Genomic DNA, 23,676 nt, shown 5'->3' with positions numbered 1-23,676 from the left:
CTATAATTCTCATATAAAATAAAAGTATTATTCTCACAAACTGGCAAGTAACTTCCTCAAGCATAAAGAACAACCATATTATTTTATTGATCAATAAACATTTCACAAAAAAATGTGATTGGTAATGTATATGTACTATTAAGCCTAACATACAAAACATAAAAGAAATTAGAGGAGGGATTTTGAGGAACAAGTATGAAAGACACAGAGATGAGGACTGGGGGTGGGGGGAGGAATGGGAGGGAGGGGGGAGACCGGGCGGGGGGGGGGGAAGGGAAAAAAATGTACTTGAAAAGTAACTAAATAAAATTAAAAAAAAAAAGAAAACTTACATATTAAGGCCTAAAATATCTTTTGTAATCCTATCAATTGTGTCTCATACATAGTAGATATTCAATACAAATGAACTTAAAATAAACACTTTATAATATGCACTTGCAAAATGCATAATGCCATAGTAAAGTACAATTCCCAAATATGAGACTTTGTCAAAAATTTTAAAAGCCTTTAAAAATACGATATGCACAAGCTTGCCCTGAGGGAAAGTAAGATGGATTATAAAACCTTCACATATTTTCCACAATAGCATTTTAAAACTGGAAAAGAGCAACAGTTATGAAAAACCTCAATGAACCAATTACTAAAAATTCAGTGCATTCACTACCTGATGGAATATTTTGAAGCACCTTTTATCTGGCCTTCTTATAATATGAAATGTATGAATTATATAGGCCTTGAACTTCAGAAACTTAAGAAAACTTCAATAAGCCAAAATGCCATCAGAAAAAGAAAAATCTGGTATAAAATTTACTACTGTAAGGCCACTGTTTAAAGTTCTTTCATGTGTAGACACTATATAATTCAGATACTTTTGTTTTTTATCACATAAGAAAAACTTTCAACATATCAACGTTGGGATGTAACTCAGTTAAGTCCCCTATGAAACCACGCTCAGAGAAAAATCCAACGAATAATGAATGTCCTTTTGAGACCTTTTGCAAAAGAAACTGTAGTTATACAACTTTTCAATTGAATACTGTAATGTAAAAGCAAGTATAAAAAAGTTGCAGCATCCACTACACAAAAATAAAGTTATTTTCTTCAAGAAAGTTACAGTATTAGTGTTTACAGATAATTCTAAGTCCTGACAGAGATGCTCTTAATATCTTCCTGTAGTGTGGCTTCCCTTTGTCTCGATTCCCAATTTGTCTGCAGTGGCCATGTTTGAGTCTTCCTACGGAAAGAAAACAAAAGAGATACGGAGTTCAAGAGAAGGATCAGTTGTTAATACCTGAGCTCGAGTTTTGTTCACATTGCAATTTTCAGAAGATTTCAATGTATATATAGCACCACTCATATCCAAGATCCCCACAAAGGTGTGTGGAACCCCAAACACGCATGTCCGAGTGGGTGTCCAATGATGTCAGTAGGGCAAAGAAAATATGTGGTAGTGGGCGCACTGGTATTAATAAGTTGATGAAAATGGCATTCTGCCGCTGGGCGAGTTTCACCGGGGACGTCCCCGGCAACAAAAATCAGGGCTCTTACAACATTCGTCACTCAGGTACAAAGCCTGATGTGACACATTCACAACTTGAAACGGTATTTTTATCTCTGTCATCATATGGTGTCTGGTTATGAAACTATATGGACTCTTCTAGCTTGGCCAATAACAGTAAAGATAACTGGGGCGGCGTGGGGGTGGGAAGCTTTCTTGCTTGTGGATGGTTACTTATAACATAAAAATATGTAAGGTTTCAATAAACACAGAAAAAGAAATTCACAAAAACAGTAAGACTATGATTAAAGGGTAATGAACATGGATTGTATATGTGATACTATGTAAGATATTAAATTACCAACCACAAACTGGACATAAGACCATGTAACTAATAAAAGACCAAAAATGATAGAATGATAATAGTTTTAATGGGACATTAAAACTATTAATACATATATGCTTACCTTTTACTAGGGTCTTACATTATTAAAACTGAAAGAAATGTAAAAGTTGATTTATTTTTTGGCATTTATATTAGTATGCAAATGTTTAATTCCAAACAAAACAGTAACGATAGAAAATTCTTATTCTTCTTTCTATTTGGGGTAATGAAACCTTTGAAATACATGCATATATATTTGTCAACATTATTCATTTAAATAGAGGTGGGCTTCATCGTATCCCATTTCTTTATTCATTATATAATATTTTTTAAAAAAACTGTTGCCTATTAACAACTTTAAAACTCTACCTACAATAATTCTTAAATGTTTTCAACTGAAATACCTTGTTTATAAAAATGTACAATTATTCTGAATTATATTCACCTTTGACACGGCTTCTTCGACACCATTTCTTGGACTGATCACTCTACTTTTCTAATGTTTTAAAAACCTTACTAGGCAGATTGCTGACCCAGCTAAACGATAACTACCCTCCTCTAGGTTTTCTTAACTTGACATTTTGTCATTGTGTATGTCCCCTTGTGGGTCTTCCTGCATCTCCTCTCTTCCCCAGAACCCTGCCTACCCACTGCTCACCAACTGATCACCTTCAAGTATCACTTTTTCCTTCCCGGTCTAGGAAGATGCCCTGTTACTACCACAACACATCCTAGTCAATCAAGATTTTGAGGTCCTTTGTAACTTATATACCCCTGTGTCTACCCAGCTCGACATTCTACTGCCAAACATGGGTCTTTGGCTGTAGCCCCTTCTATGTCTTGCTCTACTCCATGACTGAGCCCATGACCTACCTGCTCTGTGAAGAGAGTAGAAATCAAAGTACTTAGCATACATTCCCTGACTATTCCTAACGCATTGCTCTTTTCCTCCTCTCTTTAGGCATTTACCATCTGTGAAATTAAGCTCTTCAAAAATATGACTGTACAGCAAATAGTTAATGCAGTATTCCTGACGATTACCCTTCGAAAGGTCTGCTTATGAGTTTGGCCATTGGCTGGCAACTGGGAACTTCGATTTTGGGAGGGTTCCCACCAGTGATGAGTGTCTGAACTGTGCAAACAATATAGTCCATGCTGAAACCCTATTTTCCTTCTGAGCGCCTGGAATTTGAGTACGTGCCTGGCAGGTGTTGCCTGTGTGACCAGCTCCCAATAAGTCTCCTACAAACACCAAGTCTCTAAGAAGCTTCCCTGGAGGGCAACCCCCCGCATGTGTTTCCACAGCTCACTGTTATGGGAAGGAAGCACGTCCTGTGTGACTCTACTGGGAGCAGACTCTTCAACACTTGCATCTGGTGTCCTCTGGACTTTGCCTGGGTACCAATTCCCTGGTCTGACTGCACTGTGAAGCCTTCCACAGTGACACATCACGGCCATGAGTGTCACTATGTGATGCGTACTCTCAGTCCTCCTAGGGAATCACTGAACCTGGGGTGGCTGTGGGGACCCCTGGCACAATAGCTGTTGTTCACTATCTTTTTACAGCTATGGATGGCAGTGTTTGTGTGTGTGCATGTATGTATGTGTTGTGTGTGTTTAAGATTAAATTTGATTCATTCAGTAAGTATTTTCCACAAATGGACTACTTGAAAGAGAATAGAGGAATATGAAAACTAAAGAGGTAGCCTTTATCCTCAAGGGGTGGGCCACCTATTTGGGGAAAAAGGAAGGTAAACAACAACTGAGACCACATAAAAGGACAGTTAGAAAGGGGAGGGGGCTTTGGTAAGGCTTCACAGTGGGTCTTTAAAAGAAATCGGGGTTTTAATAAGAAAAGATTAGGAATCAGGAGGCTATTTTGAGTCAAGAGAACAGCAGGCACAAAGATACAAATACATGAAAACATATGTCATCCTCCGAAAAGCAGAAGGTAGGTGGGGAAATGTAGTTTGAAAGGTAGCTTAAGGTTGGACCTGGCTAACAAATCTGGCTTCTTCTTCCATAGGCAACAAAACCTTGGAAAGTATTTGCACAAGAGTGAGACGATTCAGTCTGTGTTTTAGGACAATAATTGTGCTAGTAGTGAACGAACGAAATAAGCAAATCATAGGAAGCAAGGAAATAAGTTAGAGGCTCCAAAGAGTCCAAAAACAGACCAGGAATACATAGAATAGAGCGTACAGTGAAGGTGGAGCTTTCAATCAATGGGGAAAGGACAAATTACTCAGTAGAGTGTTAGAAAACCTGACTATCGAGTGGGGGGCGAGGGAAATGAGATCTTGACCTCACCACTGTAGCACAAGAGATAAATTCTAAATGGAATAGATATTTATATGTTTAAAATGTTATAACCATAAATCTCACCATTATGGTTATAAAAATACGCATAAGGAATTTTTATAAGCATCAGCATGATACTTGCCAGATTCATCCACATTTACAAGTTCTGTCATAGAAAAGCCACCACGACAGCTGACAAACATCAAATAAATGCCAGCGAAAGGTATGGCAGACGGCTGCCCTCGGGGATCAGCAGCTCTTACAAGCCGACCAGAGAAGGTGCCACCCCTCAGCAGGAACACTGGGAAAGCACAGAGGAAACCAAGGGAAGAAATACAACGGGCCAATAGATACACGAAAATACAGTCATATCGTTAATCAGGGACAGGCAAATAAAAACGATTTTCTGCTATCAGACTGGCGACAGATAAAGACTTAATAATTGGAGTGTGGGCTAGGGTGTAGGAAAACAGGCCTCTTCACGGACTTCTGGTGAGAACAGAAATGAATAAAAGGGGCACTATGGCAAGATACTAAAGTGTCCATGGTCTCAGGAGTGTTACTGAAATGAATGAAAATCGGTAAGCTATCCTGAAGTCATCAATAGAGGCTTGGTTAAATAAGTCAGCAATCATCAAACGGGGGGTGTGTGTACCCTTAGGGGTCCATATACACTTTCCAAGGAGTATGCGGGTATAGCTAGCTTGGAGGAAAGTAATTTCCAGATCTTAATTCCCAATGCTTGCTTTCCAGAATTAACCTGCCTGTACAACTAATTAAGTCTGATTCCCCACCTCCCAATTTATACAAGAAAAATATACCTTTGCATCCTGAATCTTATTACTCTGGATAACATGAGGAGCCCCCACAAATGGGAAATTGGAAATATTGGTGATAGTGTGAAAAAAAAACAAAGCCATCCTAGCAGCTACTCATAAATACCACACTTCTGCAGCTGTGATGGTTTCTGAGTCTTTGCTTTAACAACACAATAGAAAGAAGAGAAAAATTAAGCTGTCAGTGAAAGAACACTCGAAGTACTTTTTGATGACAGATCACTAAGTGATTTTTCTGGCCTATAATTCAGAGTGAGTCCAAAGAATTCAGTGGTTTTGCTATAATAAAAGTCCTTTCATTCCCATCTACATAATCATATAAACAAGGTTTCTCAGGACTTACATCTATAAAAAGAAAAAATAGAATTAGAATGGATATTTAAACACTGTATTATTCTACCAGCAATAATCATATTTATCTATGAATACATGAACTAATTAAAAAGAGAAATATATTTCTAATAAAACTTGTTTGTCTAATCAATACTTTACAAAATATGGAATATATTTATGCTATTTTGATCAATAGTAATGTTAGCTCAATCCAGAGGAAATATTTAACACCTGATAGTCACAGAAATCTACTCACATTTATGTTGTTTGATTTGGTGATTAATAAAAAACTTTCAAAGACAAGTCTATGGGGAAATGAAATGAAATCCATATTCAAGGCAAAAAAAGGAATGACGTAAAATTTCTCACTGTTTAAATGGATGACATCAGTTATCAAATTCCTGTGGTATGCAGGTTCCACTGAAGCAATTTAACAGAATCATGTAACCATTTATTTAAGACTCAGCATTTATAGCCCTGGCTGGTATATCTCAGTGGATTGAGTACAGCCTTTGAACCAAAGGGTCACTGGTTCCATTCCCAGTCAGGACACATGCCTGGGTTGCAGGTCAGGTCCCCAGTAGGGGACACACAAGAGGTAACCACACATTGATGTTTCTCTCCCTCTCTTTCTCCTTCCCTTCCCCTCTGTCTAAAAATAAATAAATAAAATCTTTTTTAAAAAAGACTCGGTATTTATAATACACCTATATTATATCCTTTATAACAATTTAAACTTGTAATAAAAAATAAGATAACATGTGCAATGAGGTTAATAATTTTTCAAAACCTTAGGGTAGATAAGCAAAAAAGTTTGGAGAGCACTGAAATAAATAACACATCCACAGAGAGGAATAATATGCAGCCGTCAAAAGGAGTGAACGGAATTACGACATGAGTGAGTCACAGAAATAAGAAGACTTGGACTGGTTGAAGTTGGAAGGAGGACTAGGAGGATTAATAGGACAAGTTTCTGGTGCTGCCGGCGGGCTGCAGGAGCTATGGACCATGAGGAGAAAGCAGTGGTCTGAGGAGGAGAGCAAATTTCATTTTATTTTTAACAGCATTACTGAGACATACTCCACATACTATATGGTTCAGCCATTTAAAGTGTACAATTCAACAGTTTTTTAGTGTACTCAGAGTTGTGCAACCATCAGTCACCATAATCAATTTTAGAATATTTTTCTCAACCTCCCACCTAAAAACCCCAAACCGTATTTTTTAATAATCACACACGCACACTCACCATTTGCCTCCCCCCACCCCCAACCCCCTTGCAATCACTAACCTATATTCTGTCTCAATGGCTTCTTTTTCCTGAACATTTCCTATAGATGGACTCATACAATACGTGGTATTTTATGACTGGTTTCTGTCCCTTAGCACCAGGTTTTTAAGGGTCACCCATGCTGTGGCATGTGTCAGTGCAAGTTTGATTTTGAACATGCTGGGTTTGAGGTGCTTCTGGACATCCATGGGAGGGTACTAGGAGGCCGCTGGAAATCTGGGGCCCTGGAGGGTGGTCCAGAGCTGAAGACATCACCAGAGGCAATGGCTGAAACCTTGGGAAAGGTGAGGGCAATCGAGGCGAGTATCAGCAAAAAATAAACAGAGAGAGTAAAGAGTATGACACTAGGGAATGCTCACGTGTTGCAAGGGTACACAGAAGGAGAGAAATCACTAAGTAAGACAGAGAAGTCAGAGGAGTAGGCAGTGAAACTGGAGGTTCCAGATCATAAATGTCTGAAGGCGACGAGGCTCCTATGCAACACTTCACCCCAGCACACTTCGGTTTGAGGGACACAGCAGGGCTATAACAGATTTTTGTTGATTCCTCTGATCTTGTTCCTATTCTAATCTTTGTATTCTCACTTCCAAGGTTTTTCCCAACTCAAAAAGCCATAAATCCTAGCCTCTCACTCTCTTCCTGTGGTATCCTGATGCTCTCTCCCCTTTGTCCCCCTTCCTATCCACACACAGAGCTCTGGTTGGCGCCTAGCTGATGGGCACCTGAGAACTGCTAGAGAATCTATGATGCTAAGGAACCCATGTGTTCCTGACCAAATGCACAACTGCTCAGTTTTTCAGAGGCAATGTTCCCAGAGGTGGCTTCATGAATTCTTACTAGGATCTTTGTCCTATTCTGGTACATAGTCTGACCCTCAAGAGCTTCTGCAGCCATGGCTGGTGTGGCTCAGTGAACTGAGTGCTGGCCTACCAAACCAAAAGGTTGCAGGTTCGATTCCCAGTCAGGGCACATGCCTGGGTTGTGACCCAGGTTCCTCAGTTGGGGGCGTGTGAGAGGCAACCAATCTATGTATCTCTCACACACTGATGTTTCTCTCCCTTCCTCTCCCTAAAAAGTAAACAAATAAAATCTTTTAAAAACAAGAGTTTCTGCAAACTTTCTGCGATGAGATATTTAAGAGGGGCACTTGTGAATAATAGTAGATAAAAGATGAGCCATATTCCGGGTGGTACCAACATTCTTCATCTAAGCCCAGAATCCAAAAGAAAGGAAGTACAATAAAAGGGAATCTGGGTGCCAGAATGGGGCAGATATGATGAGTGCATAATAAATGAGGAGAAAGAACTTCAGTTCTGAACCTTTCTAATACTGCTTGGGAATCTTACTACTTTGTAGGCAGCTGGGGAACCAAGGCAGTTTTAGAGAAGCCAGAATCGTTCTGGTAAGCGGGACAAAGGTTGTATTAGAAGCACATGTCCCCAACCCTTCCCTGAGACTGGTGCTGAAGACGGAAGCACATGTCTGATGTACAGTAACCAGAGCACCTGAGCATCATAAGACTTTCAAGCCATGAATGATCAGCCCAGGTATTTCAGTACAGTAGGGGAGTGAGAAGTCCAGACAAGGTCCATCTTACCCTTCCCGGTGGACTCTGAGACACATGGGAAGAAGTTCCAGGGTACCTAGTTTAATTAATTGATTATGCATCCTTAATTAATCTAATCTAGGTGGTGGACTAACAACAATGAAAAGAATGAAGGCCCTGTTAGGGCAAAAAGCCAAAGCAGTGAAGAGATGGGGCTCAAGCTAAGGTTTCTCTCTAAGACAGGAGCTTCAAAGTTCCCTCTGTTGCTGAACTTAAGAAAAGTGTCCCTAATCTAAGGGAAAGGGGAAGCAGGCAACATTAGAAGAAGCCAGACGCCAGGCCTCTACCTCTTTTCCTCAGGGCATGAAGCCTGGGGTCCGAGGTAAAATGGAGTAATAGGTCTGGGCCATCAGTTCACACACATGCAGTGGGGTTTCGGAGTGGCACAACACTATTGGACAGCGCTATAAAGCCAAGCAAGGCCGAAGTTCAGACCCTGGCAGAAACAGAGCAGCTGCAGTGCCTCATTACTTTTCCTAAAGGTTAGGAGAGTACGGAGTCCCACTGTGAAGTTGGGTGCTAACCACAGTAGGAAACTGACTTCGTGCTATATTCACAGAGTTGTGCCTCATTCAAACAATCTATAACAGCCTGGCTATGGCTTGCCTGCAGGCACTGACAGCAGCCAGACTGGAAAAACGCATGTCAAAGTAGCTGTGATACAAAGATATAGGAAGTACTATGCAGAAGGGTATGCCTAAGAAAAACAACCGTAGACACTGTTTTTTAAAAAAAAAAAAAATCCAGTGTGGTGGGACCACCTCTAAAGCACTCAGATGGCAGTGAAAGGCAACAGGAGGGCAGGACCATGACCTGCACCAAACCCTAACTATAACCAGTTGCCTCAGTTTAGATGACACAAAAAGACTGGAGACCCATAGTAGGCCGTGGCCCCTTCTAGGACACGCTTCTCATGTGCTCAGATGAAGGCTTGCCATTGCCATTGTTGTTTCTATTTGCTGTTAGGCAAGGCTGGTGGACAGTGTGGTCTGGAAGAAGTGGGTGGTCAGTAGGAACTGGGCAAGGTGAGGCAAAGAAGAGTGATGGAAAGGAGCAAGTTCAAAGAACATATAGAAAGCACAGACTGAGGCAGTCAGTCAAGTGAGCACTCAGGAGTCCCGAATCATCCAAAGAATAGAGGTAAAAATGGAGTTCAATGGAGCTAACACTCAAAGTTCCAGAGAGAACTAAAAGAAAAACACATAATGTGTACCTGAGACGCAACCTTAAAATTAAGGAAAAGGCTTGTCTCAGCCTTCCTCCTCCAGTGGAAATCAATGACGAGCTTCCCTGAGACCACTCAGGCTGCTACCTGTGATTGGCGACAAATGCCTAGGAGACATGTTGCAAAGAAATTTGCCATGAAAGACAGGAAGAAAAGGAGTGCCTCAACCCGACAGTATGGAGGTGTATGAGAGGGGAAAATGACAACAATCACACTCACATTTTTAAAGGAGAGATGGCTTTCAAAACACCTAGGGTGACATACACAGTGAAATTAGAAACCTCTTCTAAGGTACTCGGTTAAAACTGGGTGGGGGGGAGTGAGAGAGGTTCAGGAGATACTACATTTAATTAAAAAACTTAAAAAGAAATCAGTTGTCAACTTCATTCTACTGATCCATGTTTTGGAAAATAAGTTTTACTGAAATCACTAAGCAACCTCAGTGTAAAGACTTTACAGGTATGAATGGTTAAGGAAACACTTATGGTTAGGAAATGTATAAAACCACAGTTGGACTATTTGATAGCAACACTGAATATACATACATTTAATTGTTAACAAAAATGAGTCAAAAACTGACAAAGATACCTCACTTAACTGATGTAATGCTATTATTCTCATCTAAAATATACTATGTAGAATGTAATTTTGTATCCTATTTATGGTGCATTTTCAAATAGCAACATGGCAAATTTAAATTAAATCTATCTACAACTAAAAGAGGACTAAATTCAACTTATCAAGTAAAGAATGTTTTATTAACATTAAGAATTAGCATAGAGTGGTGATGGTTGCACAGCATTCTGAATGTAATTCATGCTATTGAATTGTATCCTTCAAAATGGAAAATTCTATGTCACATAGTTTATCACAATAAAACATTTATGAATGGGGAAAAAAGAACAGTTAGTGTATTTTGCATTTATGTCCCCTTTTTATATATTCAGTTCAAAATTTTTTTGGTACTTAGATAATTCACGTTTTTATTCAGCTAACATACATCAGTTAAAACGCTTTACCTGAATTTCCATTTCAAAATTGATCATGCAACAGAAAGTCTAAAGTAAGAAGTTTAAACAGCTGGCATAATCCAAGTACGTGAGATATAACGCTAAAACTATTTTAAGATTAAACAGTCTCACAACTCTATCATTGCCAGCCCTTGGAAGTCTTTCTGCAACTATCATACAATAAAAGTATTTTTGGAATCTAGGTTGTTTCCCAAGTCAAATTAAATAAAAAGCCCAATTTATCTATTAAACAGAGATAATTTAGGAGTTCAAAAGTCACTCAACATTTTTAAATAATCACAAATTCAACTCACCTTTTTCTTCATTAATCTTTGTCTGAATTTATTAGTGGTAAATCCCTTTGACCCGGAGAACCGTAAACGCTGGTATTTGGACTGAATGTACAAGCTCTTCCGCACGAGGCCTGATTTATAATGGGGCTGGCGTCCGCCACCTCTAAAGTTGGTCTGTAAAGCAAACAATAATTAAATGTTAACACTACAGCTTCCAAATCTACTTTACGAGCATAAGAAATGGGAAAATGTCTGGTATTTAGAAGTGCCCTTGATTTCCAAGCACTACAAATATTAAAAGGAAAGAGGTTAATAATACTAATAAAGGACTTCCACCAAGATGGAGGTGTAGGTGGAAACACTGTGCCTCCTCGCACAACCAAGTTTAAAGAAAACAAAATTTTAGTAACAAAAAACACAGCAAAAACACAGAAAATTGAACTATATGGAAGTCCAACACAACGAACCGGTCAGCCAGACCGGTAAGAGGGGCAGAGTCAGCAGCTGGCGGAGCGGGGTTGCACAGGAAAACTCGACCAGATCCACCCAGGCCTGTGGGCAGCGGTTGGTGGATCCCGGGCCTGGGGTTGCAACAGGCAGATCCAGTGGGGCACAAGGCGGCAGGCTGACGGTGGTCCTGTGTTCGCAGGCGCATGCAAATAAACCAGTGAAGGAGCAAGCAGTGAGACAGACTGCGCAGGCCCCAGAGGCGGGATGCAGCAGAGGGGGCTGCCATCTCCCCACTCTGACCCCGCCCCCACATACACAGAGTCACAACCCAGCGACCTGGGTGGCCCCGCCCTGGTGAACAACTAAGGCTCCACTCCTCATACATAACAGGCATGAACAGACCAAAACAGGGTTCAAGAAGAACTCAAAGCCCCAGAGCCCATAACTCTAAGCGACCAAGAAATAGCCAAACTTTCAGATGCACAGTTCAAAACACTGGTGATCAGGATGCTCACAGAACTGGTTGATTTTAGTCACAAATTAGGGGAACATATGAAGGCTACACTAAGTGAAATAAAGGCAATACACAGGGAACCAATAGTAATGGAAAGAAAACTGGAACTCAAATCAATAGAGTGACCCAGAAGGAAGGAAGAAAGAAAGAAAGAAACAAACAAACAGAAAACAATGAAGAAACAAGAATTCAAAAAAATTAGGAGAGGCTTAGGAACCTCCAGGATATCTTTAAATGCTCCAACATCTGAATTATAGGGGTACCAGAAAGGGAAGAGGAACAGCCACAAGTGGAAAACTTATTTGAACAAATAATAAAGGTGAACTTCCCCAATCTGGCAAAGGAAATAGGCTTCCAGGAAATCCAGGAAGCTCAGTGAGTCCCAAAAAAGTTGGAACCAAGAAGGAATACACCAAGGCACATCATCATTACATTAGCCAAGATGAAAATGAAGGAGAGAATCCTAGAAGCAGCAAGAGCTAAGGGGACAGTCACCTACAAAGGAGTCCCCATCAGACTGTCAGCAGATTTCTCAAAAGAGACCTTCCAGGCAAAAAGGGGCTGGAAAGAAGTATTCCAAGTTGTGAAATCAAAAGACCTACATCCAAAATTGATCTACCCAGAAAAGCTTTCATTTAGAATGGAAGGGCAGATAAAGTGCTTCTCAGATAAGATCAAATTCAAGGAGTTCATCATCACCAAGCCCTTATTATATGAAATGTTAAAGGGACTTGCCTAAGAAAAAGAAGATAAAAAAGATGAACAGTGAAAGGACAGCAAACTCACAGCTATTAACAACCACACCTAAAACAAAAGCAAACTAAGAGGACAGCTAGATCAGGAGCAGAAACATAGAAAGGAAGATCACATGGAGGGTTACCAACAGGGGAGTGGGAGGAGAAGGGGGGAGAAGGTACAGAAAATAAGTAGTATAGACAGTAGGTAGGAAATAGATAGGGGAGAGGGCAAGAACAGTATGGGAAATATAGAATCTAAAGAACTTGAGACACGTGTTCATGAACTAAAGGGGGAAATGGTGGAGGAGGGGGGTGCAGGGTGGAGGGGATTGAAGGGGGGAATAGAACAACTGTAATGGCATAATCAATAAAATTAAGAAAGAATAATACTAATAAAGGACATTTTCATCAAATTAGCTTCCTAGGTTATTTTATATAATTACTTTTTATGTAATAAGCTTTAAATTTACATAAAACAAAGTTAAACCATTTTGAAATTCTTGAAATTTATCATGCTAAGAAAAATACAACTTTCAAAACTTTTAATGAGCTAAAATTATCCTTCTTATTCATAGCGAAATGTATCCAATCACAAATGGTGGGGAAGACATTAAGTGTCAACATCTAAGAATCAAAAACTCCCTTAACCTTATTCTGGTCAGTACCTACAGGTCAATCTTTCTTTAACATAAAAATTTTATTACAGCAAATATTTTCACACTTAAAAAGCCCACTTCCTTGCCTGCATACTGCAGGGTAATACAACGATATAAAAGGACAATGAATACTTGTATTTCCCATGTGGGAAATGTACAAATGGAATATTTTAATGGAGTAATTATAAAATCTAAGTACATTCCTCTTTCTGCAATTATTTAACAAAGGGTATGTCATACATAATGGAGCACATAGTTTGTAAAAAGTACTTATTTCACATCTATTTTGTAAACATTTAATGCTACAAAAAATTCAGGTAAAACAATTATAACGAGACTCTGATTTTGTTAAAAATAACTGCATGAACTAAATACATCAGACCTAATCTTCAGACTTACACTGTCCACTTACATACCAAATAAGATGATTATGAATTCTAGCTTTGAATTATCCCAATTAATATAAAAGTTACATTTTAATGAAATAACTCCTTTTCTTAGGAAGGATTATATCCTGTTCTTATTTTACGATAAAGAATGGTGAACTTCTAAATAATTGTATTATATTGCACAGCTTCAAGTGAATGGTCATGAAAATTATTGTGTATACTTTGAAAAACACTTATAATTAATGTAGAAGAACTTTCCATGAAGGGGAAAGGATGTAGGAAATAGATCTCATATGACATTTGTAGAAAAATACTACCATCAACTCTATCTGACCCATGATCAGAACTACAAGTAGGAAGCACTTAAATCTGGAAGTCCAGTGACACAATCTCTAAGTTATGCACACATCACATTTTCCATTAATGATTTTATGCCTCAAGAGATTAAGATGGCATTTTATGCCAGATTAAGATGTTGGTATACTGTATGGCCACAGCTATTTTTAAAAACCTAATGTCACGCATATGTTTAGGTACATAAACCATTGACTATCTACTCAACATCTACTAATTGTATTGCTCCCAGTGGAAAAAAATATTTTGACATCGAAAATTTTGATTCTTGATAAGCCAGGTATTAATTAACAGATCACTCAGCTGCTTTCCTACTCTATGGTTCATGGATAGTTTGTATTACCTTTCTGCTCATACTAACTTCCTATTAATGAGCTAAGTTCCTCTGGCCTATTTGCTCCTTTCACACAAGAAAAAACTCAGATCCTTTTCTGTTTTGGGAGGGGGAGGGGGGAAGACCCTGCGGAATGAGTAATATGAATAAAGTACCTATCATAAGCAGGAAAATTAGTCCAGTGGACTTAAAAAGCACCTCATCCTCTGAGAGCAAGGAAAGAAAAATACAATACTTTGTACTACAATTCTTATCCCATACATTTGGGGAGATGAGGTTATTTGGACCCTCAAACGTGTTGGATGATTAAAACTATCACCTACATCAGACACCGCTGTACAAATGGAATGCAATGGAAGTGTCTTAACAAAGCTGCTGGACCAGAATCTTTCTCTGCTGATTGACTCAGAAGGCCTCTGTTCTATGAGCAGGGTTTTTCAATCTGTGAATCCTGGAGAAGGCTCTGTCTGTAGTCAGGCACTTACATCTTAGAGGTGAAGGGACAGACTGAGAAGGATTGTTTGGGGCCTGGCCTGCCTCCGCACCTGAAACCACTCTTTCTGTATCTGTTTTGTGTATTAGTATTTCCATGTAATATTTGTAAAAGGGTTCCGCTGTTTAAAAAAACAACTGAAAATCAAGTCCTGAGGAAAGGGGTCATCATTAAATTGATGGAAGTTGACTAGAAAGGCCCAGAAATGATAGTTTATAGCTATTATCTGAAACGTTATAAAACGGCTTTTAAGTTACTACTACTTAGAACATTATGTTCAAAGCATAAACCAAAAGCTAGAGTTAAATGGAAAGAAACACTCGATAATTTAAAAAACTGTCTAAAGTCTTGTGTTTTGATGGTTTCTCTCAATTCCAAATAGTTTGTGAGTGATGTCTTTTCTCTGCATAGTATAATTAATTATGCATGAAAAAAATAGTAGCATGGGTTAATAACCTTTAAAGTTTACTTTCGGAACTTCATTTTACCATTAAAAAACACCCATTTGACATGTACAGGATTAAGAACACAAAGATGTAGCTTAGCAACAGGAACGTGCACACACGTCTTCCTTCATGTAACCCATGCTGGTCTGTGAGGGACTAGTTGAATTCATGAATGTGAGAAGTGTTAAAAAAAATACTCCTGCATAAGACAATGGGTCATTTTTCAGAATGAACTAAAAATGCAGCATTTATTCAGGCATCCAGAAGAGAAACAAACCCATTTCATCAGAAGCTGCTAAAGAGTTCCCACTGTGTAAGGAAAAGACAAATTCTCAACACTGCAGGAGGCAGGGCTTCCTGACTCAGATACACGATGAGAGGACAGATGGTCCTGCCATGACTAGGAAACAATCAGAAGTCAGGGTGTAAAGATGGTAACTACAAAGAACCCGAACCATTGGATGGGAACAGAAAAAATGGGGGCCCACTCTGAAAGACAGCTTTTTTCTAAAATAATAGTCTATCTTTGTCTTTATTCCATTTGGAGGTTATACTTCTTACAAATGTTCTCCTTTCACACCTTTATCTCTCTCCTCAGTTTTAAAAACAGTCACATAAAACTTTTTTCATAGGAATCATCTTGAATTTATACTAAATTTATAGATTCGAGTAACTGCATGAAGGTACATGTAATAAGATGAGACTTTTGGGGACCTTGGGAGGGAGGAGGTGTATTTTGCACACAAAGGGATGGATGTGAATCACTGGAGACCAATGGGACCAGGTCCCTCATCACCCACACCTTCCAGTACCCAGGCCCCTATGTCACTGTCCTCCTTTGAGCGTGGGCTACACCTAGTGACTTGCTTCTTACAAACAGACTACAGCAGAAGTAATGGAATGTCACTTCTGAGATTCGGTTACAAATACACCCTGGCTTCTACCTTTCTATCTGGTACTTGCTCGCTCTTATGGAAGCTAGTTGCCATGGGAACTGTCCCATGAAAAGGCACATCTTTAAAAACCAAAAAGTAGATTAGTGGTTAGCAGGCATGAGGGCTCTTATTGGGTTCATGAAAATGTTTCAAACTGGATTATGGTGATGGTTATACATCCTAGTAAATTTACAAAAAAAAATTTAATTATACCCCTAAAACAGGTGAATTTCATGGTATGTACATTATACCTTAATAAAATTGTTCTTATGTTGGAAAAAAAAGCTAGTAGTATAATAAATGCAACAAAATCCTGCTAAATCAGAGATGGACATTTCTTGTGTCACAATAACTATATGCCTCAGCAGAATGTTAATGTGGAACAAAAGAATTACAACCCATATTTACTGAAGAGTTGCAAACATTATGAAAAACACTGGCGATCCCTGTACGTGTACAAATATGTGAGAATAAAATGTGTAACAATGAAAAATTTGGACCTGCAATCTTACCATGTAAGTTCTCTGAATAAATTTTGTAGAATTTGGTTTTTTAGCCCATTGAGGGTTTTGAGGTCTACCAACAGGAGTTAAAAAAGGGAAAGGCTGATCATTCCTAATAAAATGAGAGAGAGAGACAGAGAGACAGAGAGAGAGAAAATGAGAATCTTTTATTAGTTTACCTTTATCTAACAAATAAACAAGGGAAATCAAACTACCCCCTTCAGAGACAATTAAAGCAGTACAACAGTAAAAATAGCCTCAATAACCCATCATTACTAAAATTACAAATCAAAGTTATCAGGATTAAAATCTTCATTTTCAACAAACATTACTGAGCTAAGTTGGAAGCTAACCAACTTCGCTCCACAGTGAACCAACATGTCACCGCCCCGGCCCTGCTTCAGTCCCTCCCACGGGTCCCTCACTGACTTGGAGATGAAATCCAATCTTCATCATGACCCTCAACGCCCTTCTTGCTCAGTTCCTTGCTGCCTCACCCTGCTGCTTCACTCCAGTCTCCCCAGCAAGCACACTGAGCTTCAGGAACGTTTAGCTGTGTGTGGCCCCTGGCATACACCACAACCTCTCCTGCACCCACACGCTGGCATGTGCAGTTCCTTCCGGTGCAATTTCCTTCTAACTCAGAGCAACTTCAAGAGGTAGCTCCATGTGCCCCGGTTACAGGAAGGCTTTCCCAGACCCCTGTGAGGTGCACTGGGTACCTGCTGCCCAGCTAAGTACACATGTAGCGTTTGAGGTCTTCACACGCACCAATTGCACTTGTAATGCTGGGGCACCTATGTGCTTGTCTCACCCAACAAGCTGTGACCCCTTCAGAGGAGGTGCTATGGATGACTTGTCTCATGGCTCCAGCTCTGATCCCAGTAGAGGACATGAAATAGCCAGCTACTCAGGGTTTTTTGAAATGTTAAAAAAAAAAACCCAAAGCCTAGGTTCTATCAAAATGTTCATGACAATGATAGTAAGTCAAAAGAATAGGGTGCAAACTCGTATCATAAGGCTAATTTCAGTAATTTAAAATATTCACATATATGTCCAGAAAAAGTAGTTAAAAAATAGAAAATGTACTATATATTAACAGTGGTCATCTCTGACTGCTTACATTAAGAATGCCTCATATTTTTTTGTTCTTAAACTTTGTTCAATTTTTTTCAGATATTGACTATTAACACATATATGGCTACTTCTATAGACAAAACAATGGACTTTAGAAGATTTTCTTTGCAAAGCATATATCTAATAGAAGAGTAGTATCCAGAATTATAAAGAATTCTTATATCTTGACAATAAAAAGACAATATCCAACTTAAAAGTGGACAAAGGATTTCAATAGATACTTTCCAAAGAAGACACACAAATACCACATGAAACAATGCTCAACATCAATAGTCACTGGAAAAACACAAACCAAATGTCAATGAAAACACTACTGTGTGCCCACTAGGATGGCAATAAGCAAACAGATGACAACACCAATGTCCACAGCAGCCAAAGGGTGGAAAGCCAAATGCCCATCAACAGAAGACTGTATAAACAAAATGGGAATATCCACACAATGGAATAGTATTCAGCTTTTAAAAAAATGAAGTTTTAAAGACGAACAGAATTCTGACATATGACACAACATGCATGAAGACATTATACTGAGTACAGTAAACCAGACACGAAAGGATGGTCATTATAAGATTCTACATATGTATGAGGTAACTACAACAGGCAAATTCATAGAAATGGAAAGAAAAGAAAAGAGCTTACCAGGGACTGTGAGCAGAAGGAGATGGGGTGTTACAGTTTAGCTGGTACAGAGTTTCTGGGTAAGAAGATGAAAAACTTGTGGAAGTGGACAGTGGTGAAGGTCGCAAAACATGATGAACGTACTTAATGCCAATTAATTGTACATGTAAAGATATTAAAATGGTAAAACTTATGATATGCATATTTTGCCACACTAATGTTTTTTCACCTTTGAGATTTGATTTTTGACCAGGCAAATGACTGTCCAAATTAAAGAATATATTTCCCAGCTTCCCTGCAGCTAGGCATGGCCATGAGACTAAATCTTGAGTAGCGTGGCTAAGGTGTCATGTGTAAATTCCAGGAAGTCTTTAAAGAAAAGGCTCAAACAGACACGTGATGGCTAGGGCACAAACGCTCATCTTGGACCAGGAGGCAAACTCCATGCACCGGGGAGATCTGAGAAGCAAGAACTAAGGAGCCTGGTTCCCTTGGTGGGTCTGCCCTACCGTGCTGACTTCCTGCCTCGATTTTTTTTTCCATGAGAAAGAAGTCATTTTTCCTCGAGCCCTTACAGTTCATATTCCGCCCAGCAAGCAGACTGATCCTTTTAAAAATTGATGAGCTTATGTTTCTTCTCAGGTTAGGACTCAAATTGTTTTCTAACCTCACTCAGAGTAAAATTACAGTCTTCATGTTGTTCAAAGGACTTCATGATTTGACCTCATCTAACTCTCTCCTTTTTCTTAATTTTTATTTTATTGATTATGCCATTACAGTTTTTCTATTTCCCCTTTCATTCTCCTCCACCCTGCACACCCCTCCCCTACCATCCCCCCCTTTAGTTTATGACCATGTGTGTCAAGTTCTTTAGATTCTATATTTCCCATACTATTCTTTCTTGCCCTCCCCCTGTCTATTTTCTACCTACCGTCTATGCTACTTATTTTCTGTACCTTCTCCCCCTTCTCCTCCTCCCACTCCCGTTGCTAACCCTCCATATGATCTCCATTTCTATGGTTCCGCTCCTGATCTAGCTGTCCTCTTAGTTTGCTTTTGTTTTAGGTGTGGTTGTTGATAACTGTGAGTTTGCTGTCCTTTCACTGTTCATATTTTTTATCTTCTCTTTCTTCGATAAGTCCCTTTAACATTTCATATAATAAGGGCTTGGTGATGATGAACTCCTTGAACTTGATCTTATCTGAGAAGCACTTTATCTGCCCTTCCATTCTACATGAAAGCTTCACTGCGTTACAACCCCACTGGCCCTGTTCGAGTCCTTACACAAGAACAAGCAAGACCCTGCTTCAAGGTCTTTGCATTCACTATTCCCTGTCATGAAATACGATCCCCTCCAAACAACTCTATGGCTAACTCTCTCATATAATTCACACCCCTGTTCGATTTTTGGAAAAACCGTAAGTGCATTCCAAAACTATTGTAAATAAAATCACGCCACACTACCCTGACCAGTGTGGCTCAGTTGGTTGGGTGTCGTTCTGCCAAGTGAAAGGCCGCTGGTTTGATTCCCGGTCAGGGCCCATGCCTGGGTTGAGGGTTTGGTCCCCGGTTGGAGCGCATAGGGGAGGCAACTAATCCATGTTTCTCACATTGATGTTTCTCTTTCTCCTTCCCTTCCTCTCTCTCTAAAAATAAATAAATAAAATCTTTCTTTAAAAATCACACCACGCTTACCACTCTATTCAAGTTCCTTTCTGCCTTATTTTCCACCTATCCCTGACCAACATATATCCATTTGTTTTGTAATTTCTCCTACCATTAGATTATAAGTTCCGTGAGGACGAAGGCTTCATGTATAGTTATTCACTGTACGCCCAGTGTTAAGAACAGTGACTAGAACATAGACATTAACTATATAAATATTAAATTAATTCTAGTTCAGCATAGATTATAGATTATCATATAGCAAAAATAAAAGCTGATGTTATGTTTTGCATAATCCGCCTAATTAAAAAAAAGAAAATCTTGGGAGTTTCATGTCCTTTTAAAGTCTATTGACATGATTTTGAAGCTGCTTTTCCACACACACACACCATGCGTATATACCACAATATGTCAATAGCACTGCAGGGAACTTCATTGTGCTTATCGCGAAAGGGAGAAATAGTGTGTCGGAAGAAGATATGGAGACATCAGGGTAAGAGGTTGGTTTGAACTGGGAGAAAATCGAGAACAGAGTCTGGAAACTAGAGAGAATGTCCTAGAGTTAGGTTTGCTTGAGAAAGACTACCCTAAGGTATCAGGGACTAAATAGTGATGCAGCTCTAAATGCATTAAAATTCCAGTACTCTGTCCTGTCTACTCCTTTGGAAAGACAGCTTCATTCAACAGCTATGAACTGAGCTTAAGGCAGCAGGGATACAATCAAGAGCAAACACAGACACAGAACCTATATATAACTTTTTTTAAAATATTTTCTTTCTTTATTTTTCAAGAGAGGGGAAGGGAAGGAGAAAGAAAGGGAGAGAAACATCAATGTGTGGTTGCCTCTCATCTGTCCCCTGCCGGGAACTGGCCTGCAACCCAGGCATGTGCCCTGACTGGGAATCGAACCGCGATACTCTGGTTCGCAGGCCCGGGCTCAATCCACTGAGCTACACCAGCCAGGGCCTTATATATAACTTTTTGAGGGGACGAAAATCACACAGGTGGGAAATCGCTATATCCTACAATTTAGGATTTCATCATATTCATTTCTTCTGAATTTCTATGAAAATCTATACACTGACCCAACTAAAAAGGTTTATGCAAAAATATTAATGAGGTCAATTTTGATTACCGGGTTTCTAAGATAAAAGAATAAAATGATTTTCTTATTTTAACAAGGAAATTAAATTTGAATACAGTGAGAGATTAAAGGTTCTATATAGTCTTTTTTTTTTTAAGATGAACAATAATAAATGCTGGCGAAGCTGTAGAGAAACTAGAATCCCCTACCTCCATACACTGTAAACACACACAGACACCCACTGCTGGCGAAAACGTGCAAGGGTATAGCCACTGTGGAACACAGCTCGGTAGCTAGCTCGCCACAAAGTTAAACATACTTATCGTATGATCCGGCAATTCCAATCCTAAGCGCATTCAGAAAAGAAATGAAAACATATGTCCACACAAAAACTGGCACACAAATGTTCACAGCACCGGCATTCACAATAGCCCAACAGTGGAAACAACCCAAATATTCATCAACTGGTGAATGGATAAACGGAATGTGGTATATCCACACAACAGAATAGGATCCGGCCATAAAAGGAATACTCATGCTACATGGAGGAATTTTTTAAACATTACACTACAAGAAAGAAGTCAGTCACAAAATTCCGCATATTATATAACTGCGACTATATGAAATGTCAAAAATACTCAAATTCATACAGACAGAAAGTAGAAAGTAAGTTAGTGGTTGCCAGCGACAGGGCGGACAGAGTTACAGGGAGTGACAACTAATGGGTACAGGGTCTCTTTTGGGGGCGAAGGAAATGCTTTAGAAAAGTGATCACAGGTGTACAACTGTGACTATACTAAAAACTACTGAATTGTTCACTTTCAAAAGGTTAGTTTTATGGTAAGTAAAACCTCAATTTAACAAAATCCTCATGGTTCCACTATACCACGCCTGCTCAACACAAATAAAACAGTCCAACAGACCCAGCAAAAGGCATCTTGCAGGAAGACATCTCAGCATGCTACGCCATCCTCAAAGCTAATGTTAATCAGTAACACTGACCAGGTACTCTGTACCTTACACTCACCACTTTACTTAATCTTCACCACTGTGAGGTAAGTTTAATTCTTATCTCTTCTCTACAGCTGAGGAAACAGAGATTAAGTATATTGTCCAGTGTCGGTCTAGCTAGCTGTCTACAGAGCCAGCCAGGTAATTCCAGTGCTCAAGCTCTTAATCACCTCAGAGGGTGAAGATATATTCTGAAGCATTCCACAGTCTTCCTGATATGTTCATTATCTTAAAAATCCTCTTTCTTGGTACACTGAGTCTCTGAAGCTTGCTGATTCAAAGAAAAGCATGAAAGAGCCTGTGTAGCCACGCCTTGGCTTGCCATATTAAGAAACTGGAGACTTCCACCCGCCAAGGAGCAAGGTTTTAACCATTTGACTTTCAACTGTTTTAGATGTCTCAACACAGTTTTGCTATTTTTAATTGGTCCCAAACTTGCTGTCGGAATCAGGTCCAGTTTTAAAAGCAAGCTCTGTGTATTTTGACTAGGATCTTGTTAGCCATAGATTTGACTTAAAAGTCTAAGCAAATATCAGTAATTTGACACTGAGGACTATGGAAAGAGAATGAGCATTGGTCCTTCCTATCCACACATTCCCACTTTCTGGGAGATCCAAACAGTATAAGGGCTGTTGGAGAAAACTGGAAATTCTGTCCCATTCAATTATACCTCACAGTCACATGGGGACCCACGGTTGCCTTGGGTTCCACAGTTTTCAGAACTAGAGATAAAATGGAGCCAATGGGGAGTACGCAGAGCCCCTAAAGAACAAGAGTCTACTGACGATCACTCTGCTATGCATGGCATGAAGTACTTTGCATGTGCCAGTTCGTTTACGATTCTAACCTCTCCATCACAGATTGGTTATTCTCCTCTTAAGAGAGGAAAAGACTCCAGAAACTAAGCAAGTTTTCCCAAGAGCTTGTCAACTGGCAGAGATGAGATTCAAACTCGGGCTTCCTCTGCACTTTCTACTACACCTGCCTCTGTTTCATGGTTGGACATTCACGAATAATTCTGAAAGAGAATTGCACGGACTTCAGCAAATTGTGTAATATTTGAAGAATACTGGAATCGAAAGGGCAGAGTCTGTCAGAGTTCGAATCGGCCTGAGCCAAAGAATCCATACGCTTGCTGGTCCTGGCTCTTGCTAATATGAAAAACTCTGTTACACTCCTTTCTAGAATTCTAAAGACCTCAAATACTCACCTACTCCCCACAATTTTTGTTGTTTAAATCAAACGGCACATGATGATCCCTGAATAACTGAGACATTTTAATAGGTTTTACTTAAACATATAATAGATTTGAAGGATTAAATCCCTATGCTAAAAAGAAAGTTATCGTCACACAAAAAAAATGAAAATATGCTGATACCAAAAGCTCCCTGATAACAGGATTTTTTCATCTACTGATTACCTCTCTGTAGCACTATCTATGTGAAAAATGTGCTCATCTTCATTCTGTAATCGTTCTTTTCTCCTTCTTTCAATGTCATGTCGTAGATCATTTGGATCTATTACTTTGACCAGAGTCTGAGGAATTTTGACAGAAGACAAACCATTCACATT

General features: G+C 39.3%; 1 protein-coding gene across 1 annotated transcript in view; it reads right to left on the bottom strand.

Annotated features, from left to right (window-relative positions):
• Nucleotides 1-866: 866 nt before the first annotated feature.
• The window catches only part of BCLAF3 (BCLAF1 and THRAP3 family member 3), a 53,321-nt gene continuing 30,511 nt past the window's right edge, over nt 867-23,676 (bottom strand). The window contains exons 8-11 of the mRNA XM_053655809.1: nt 23,525-23,640; nt 16,599-16,701; nt 10,800-10,952; nt 867-1,234 (exon numbers count right to left, since the gene is read on the bottom strand). Of these exons, the coding sequence (XP_053511784.1) occupies nt 1,160-1,234; nt 10,800-10,952; nt 16,599-16,701; nt 23,525-23,640 (447 nt within the window). The 3' untranslated portion in view covers nt 867-1,159. The remainder of the gene's footprint in view (nt 1,235-10,799; nt 10,953-16,598; nt 16,702-23,524; nt 23,641-23,676) is intronic.

The sequence above is a fragment of the Artibeus jamaicensis genome, unplaced genomic scaffold (assembly GCF_021234435.1).
Source record: "Artibeus jamaicensis isolate MK-2021 breed Jamaican fruit bat unplaced genomic scaffold, CSHL_Jam_final scaffold_1283, whole genome shotgun sequence".
NCBI lineage: Eukaryota > Metazoa > Chordata > Mammalia > Chiroptera > Phyllostomidae > Artibeus > Artibeus jamaicensis.
The sequence above is the reverse complement of the archived record's forward strand: the minus strand, read 5'-3'. Positions and strand labels throughout refer to the sequence as shown.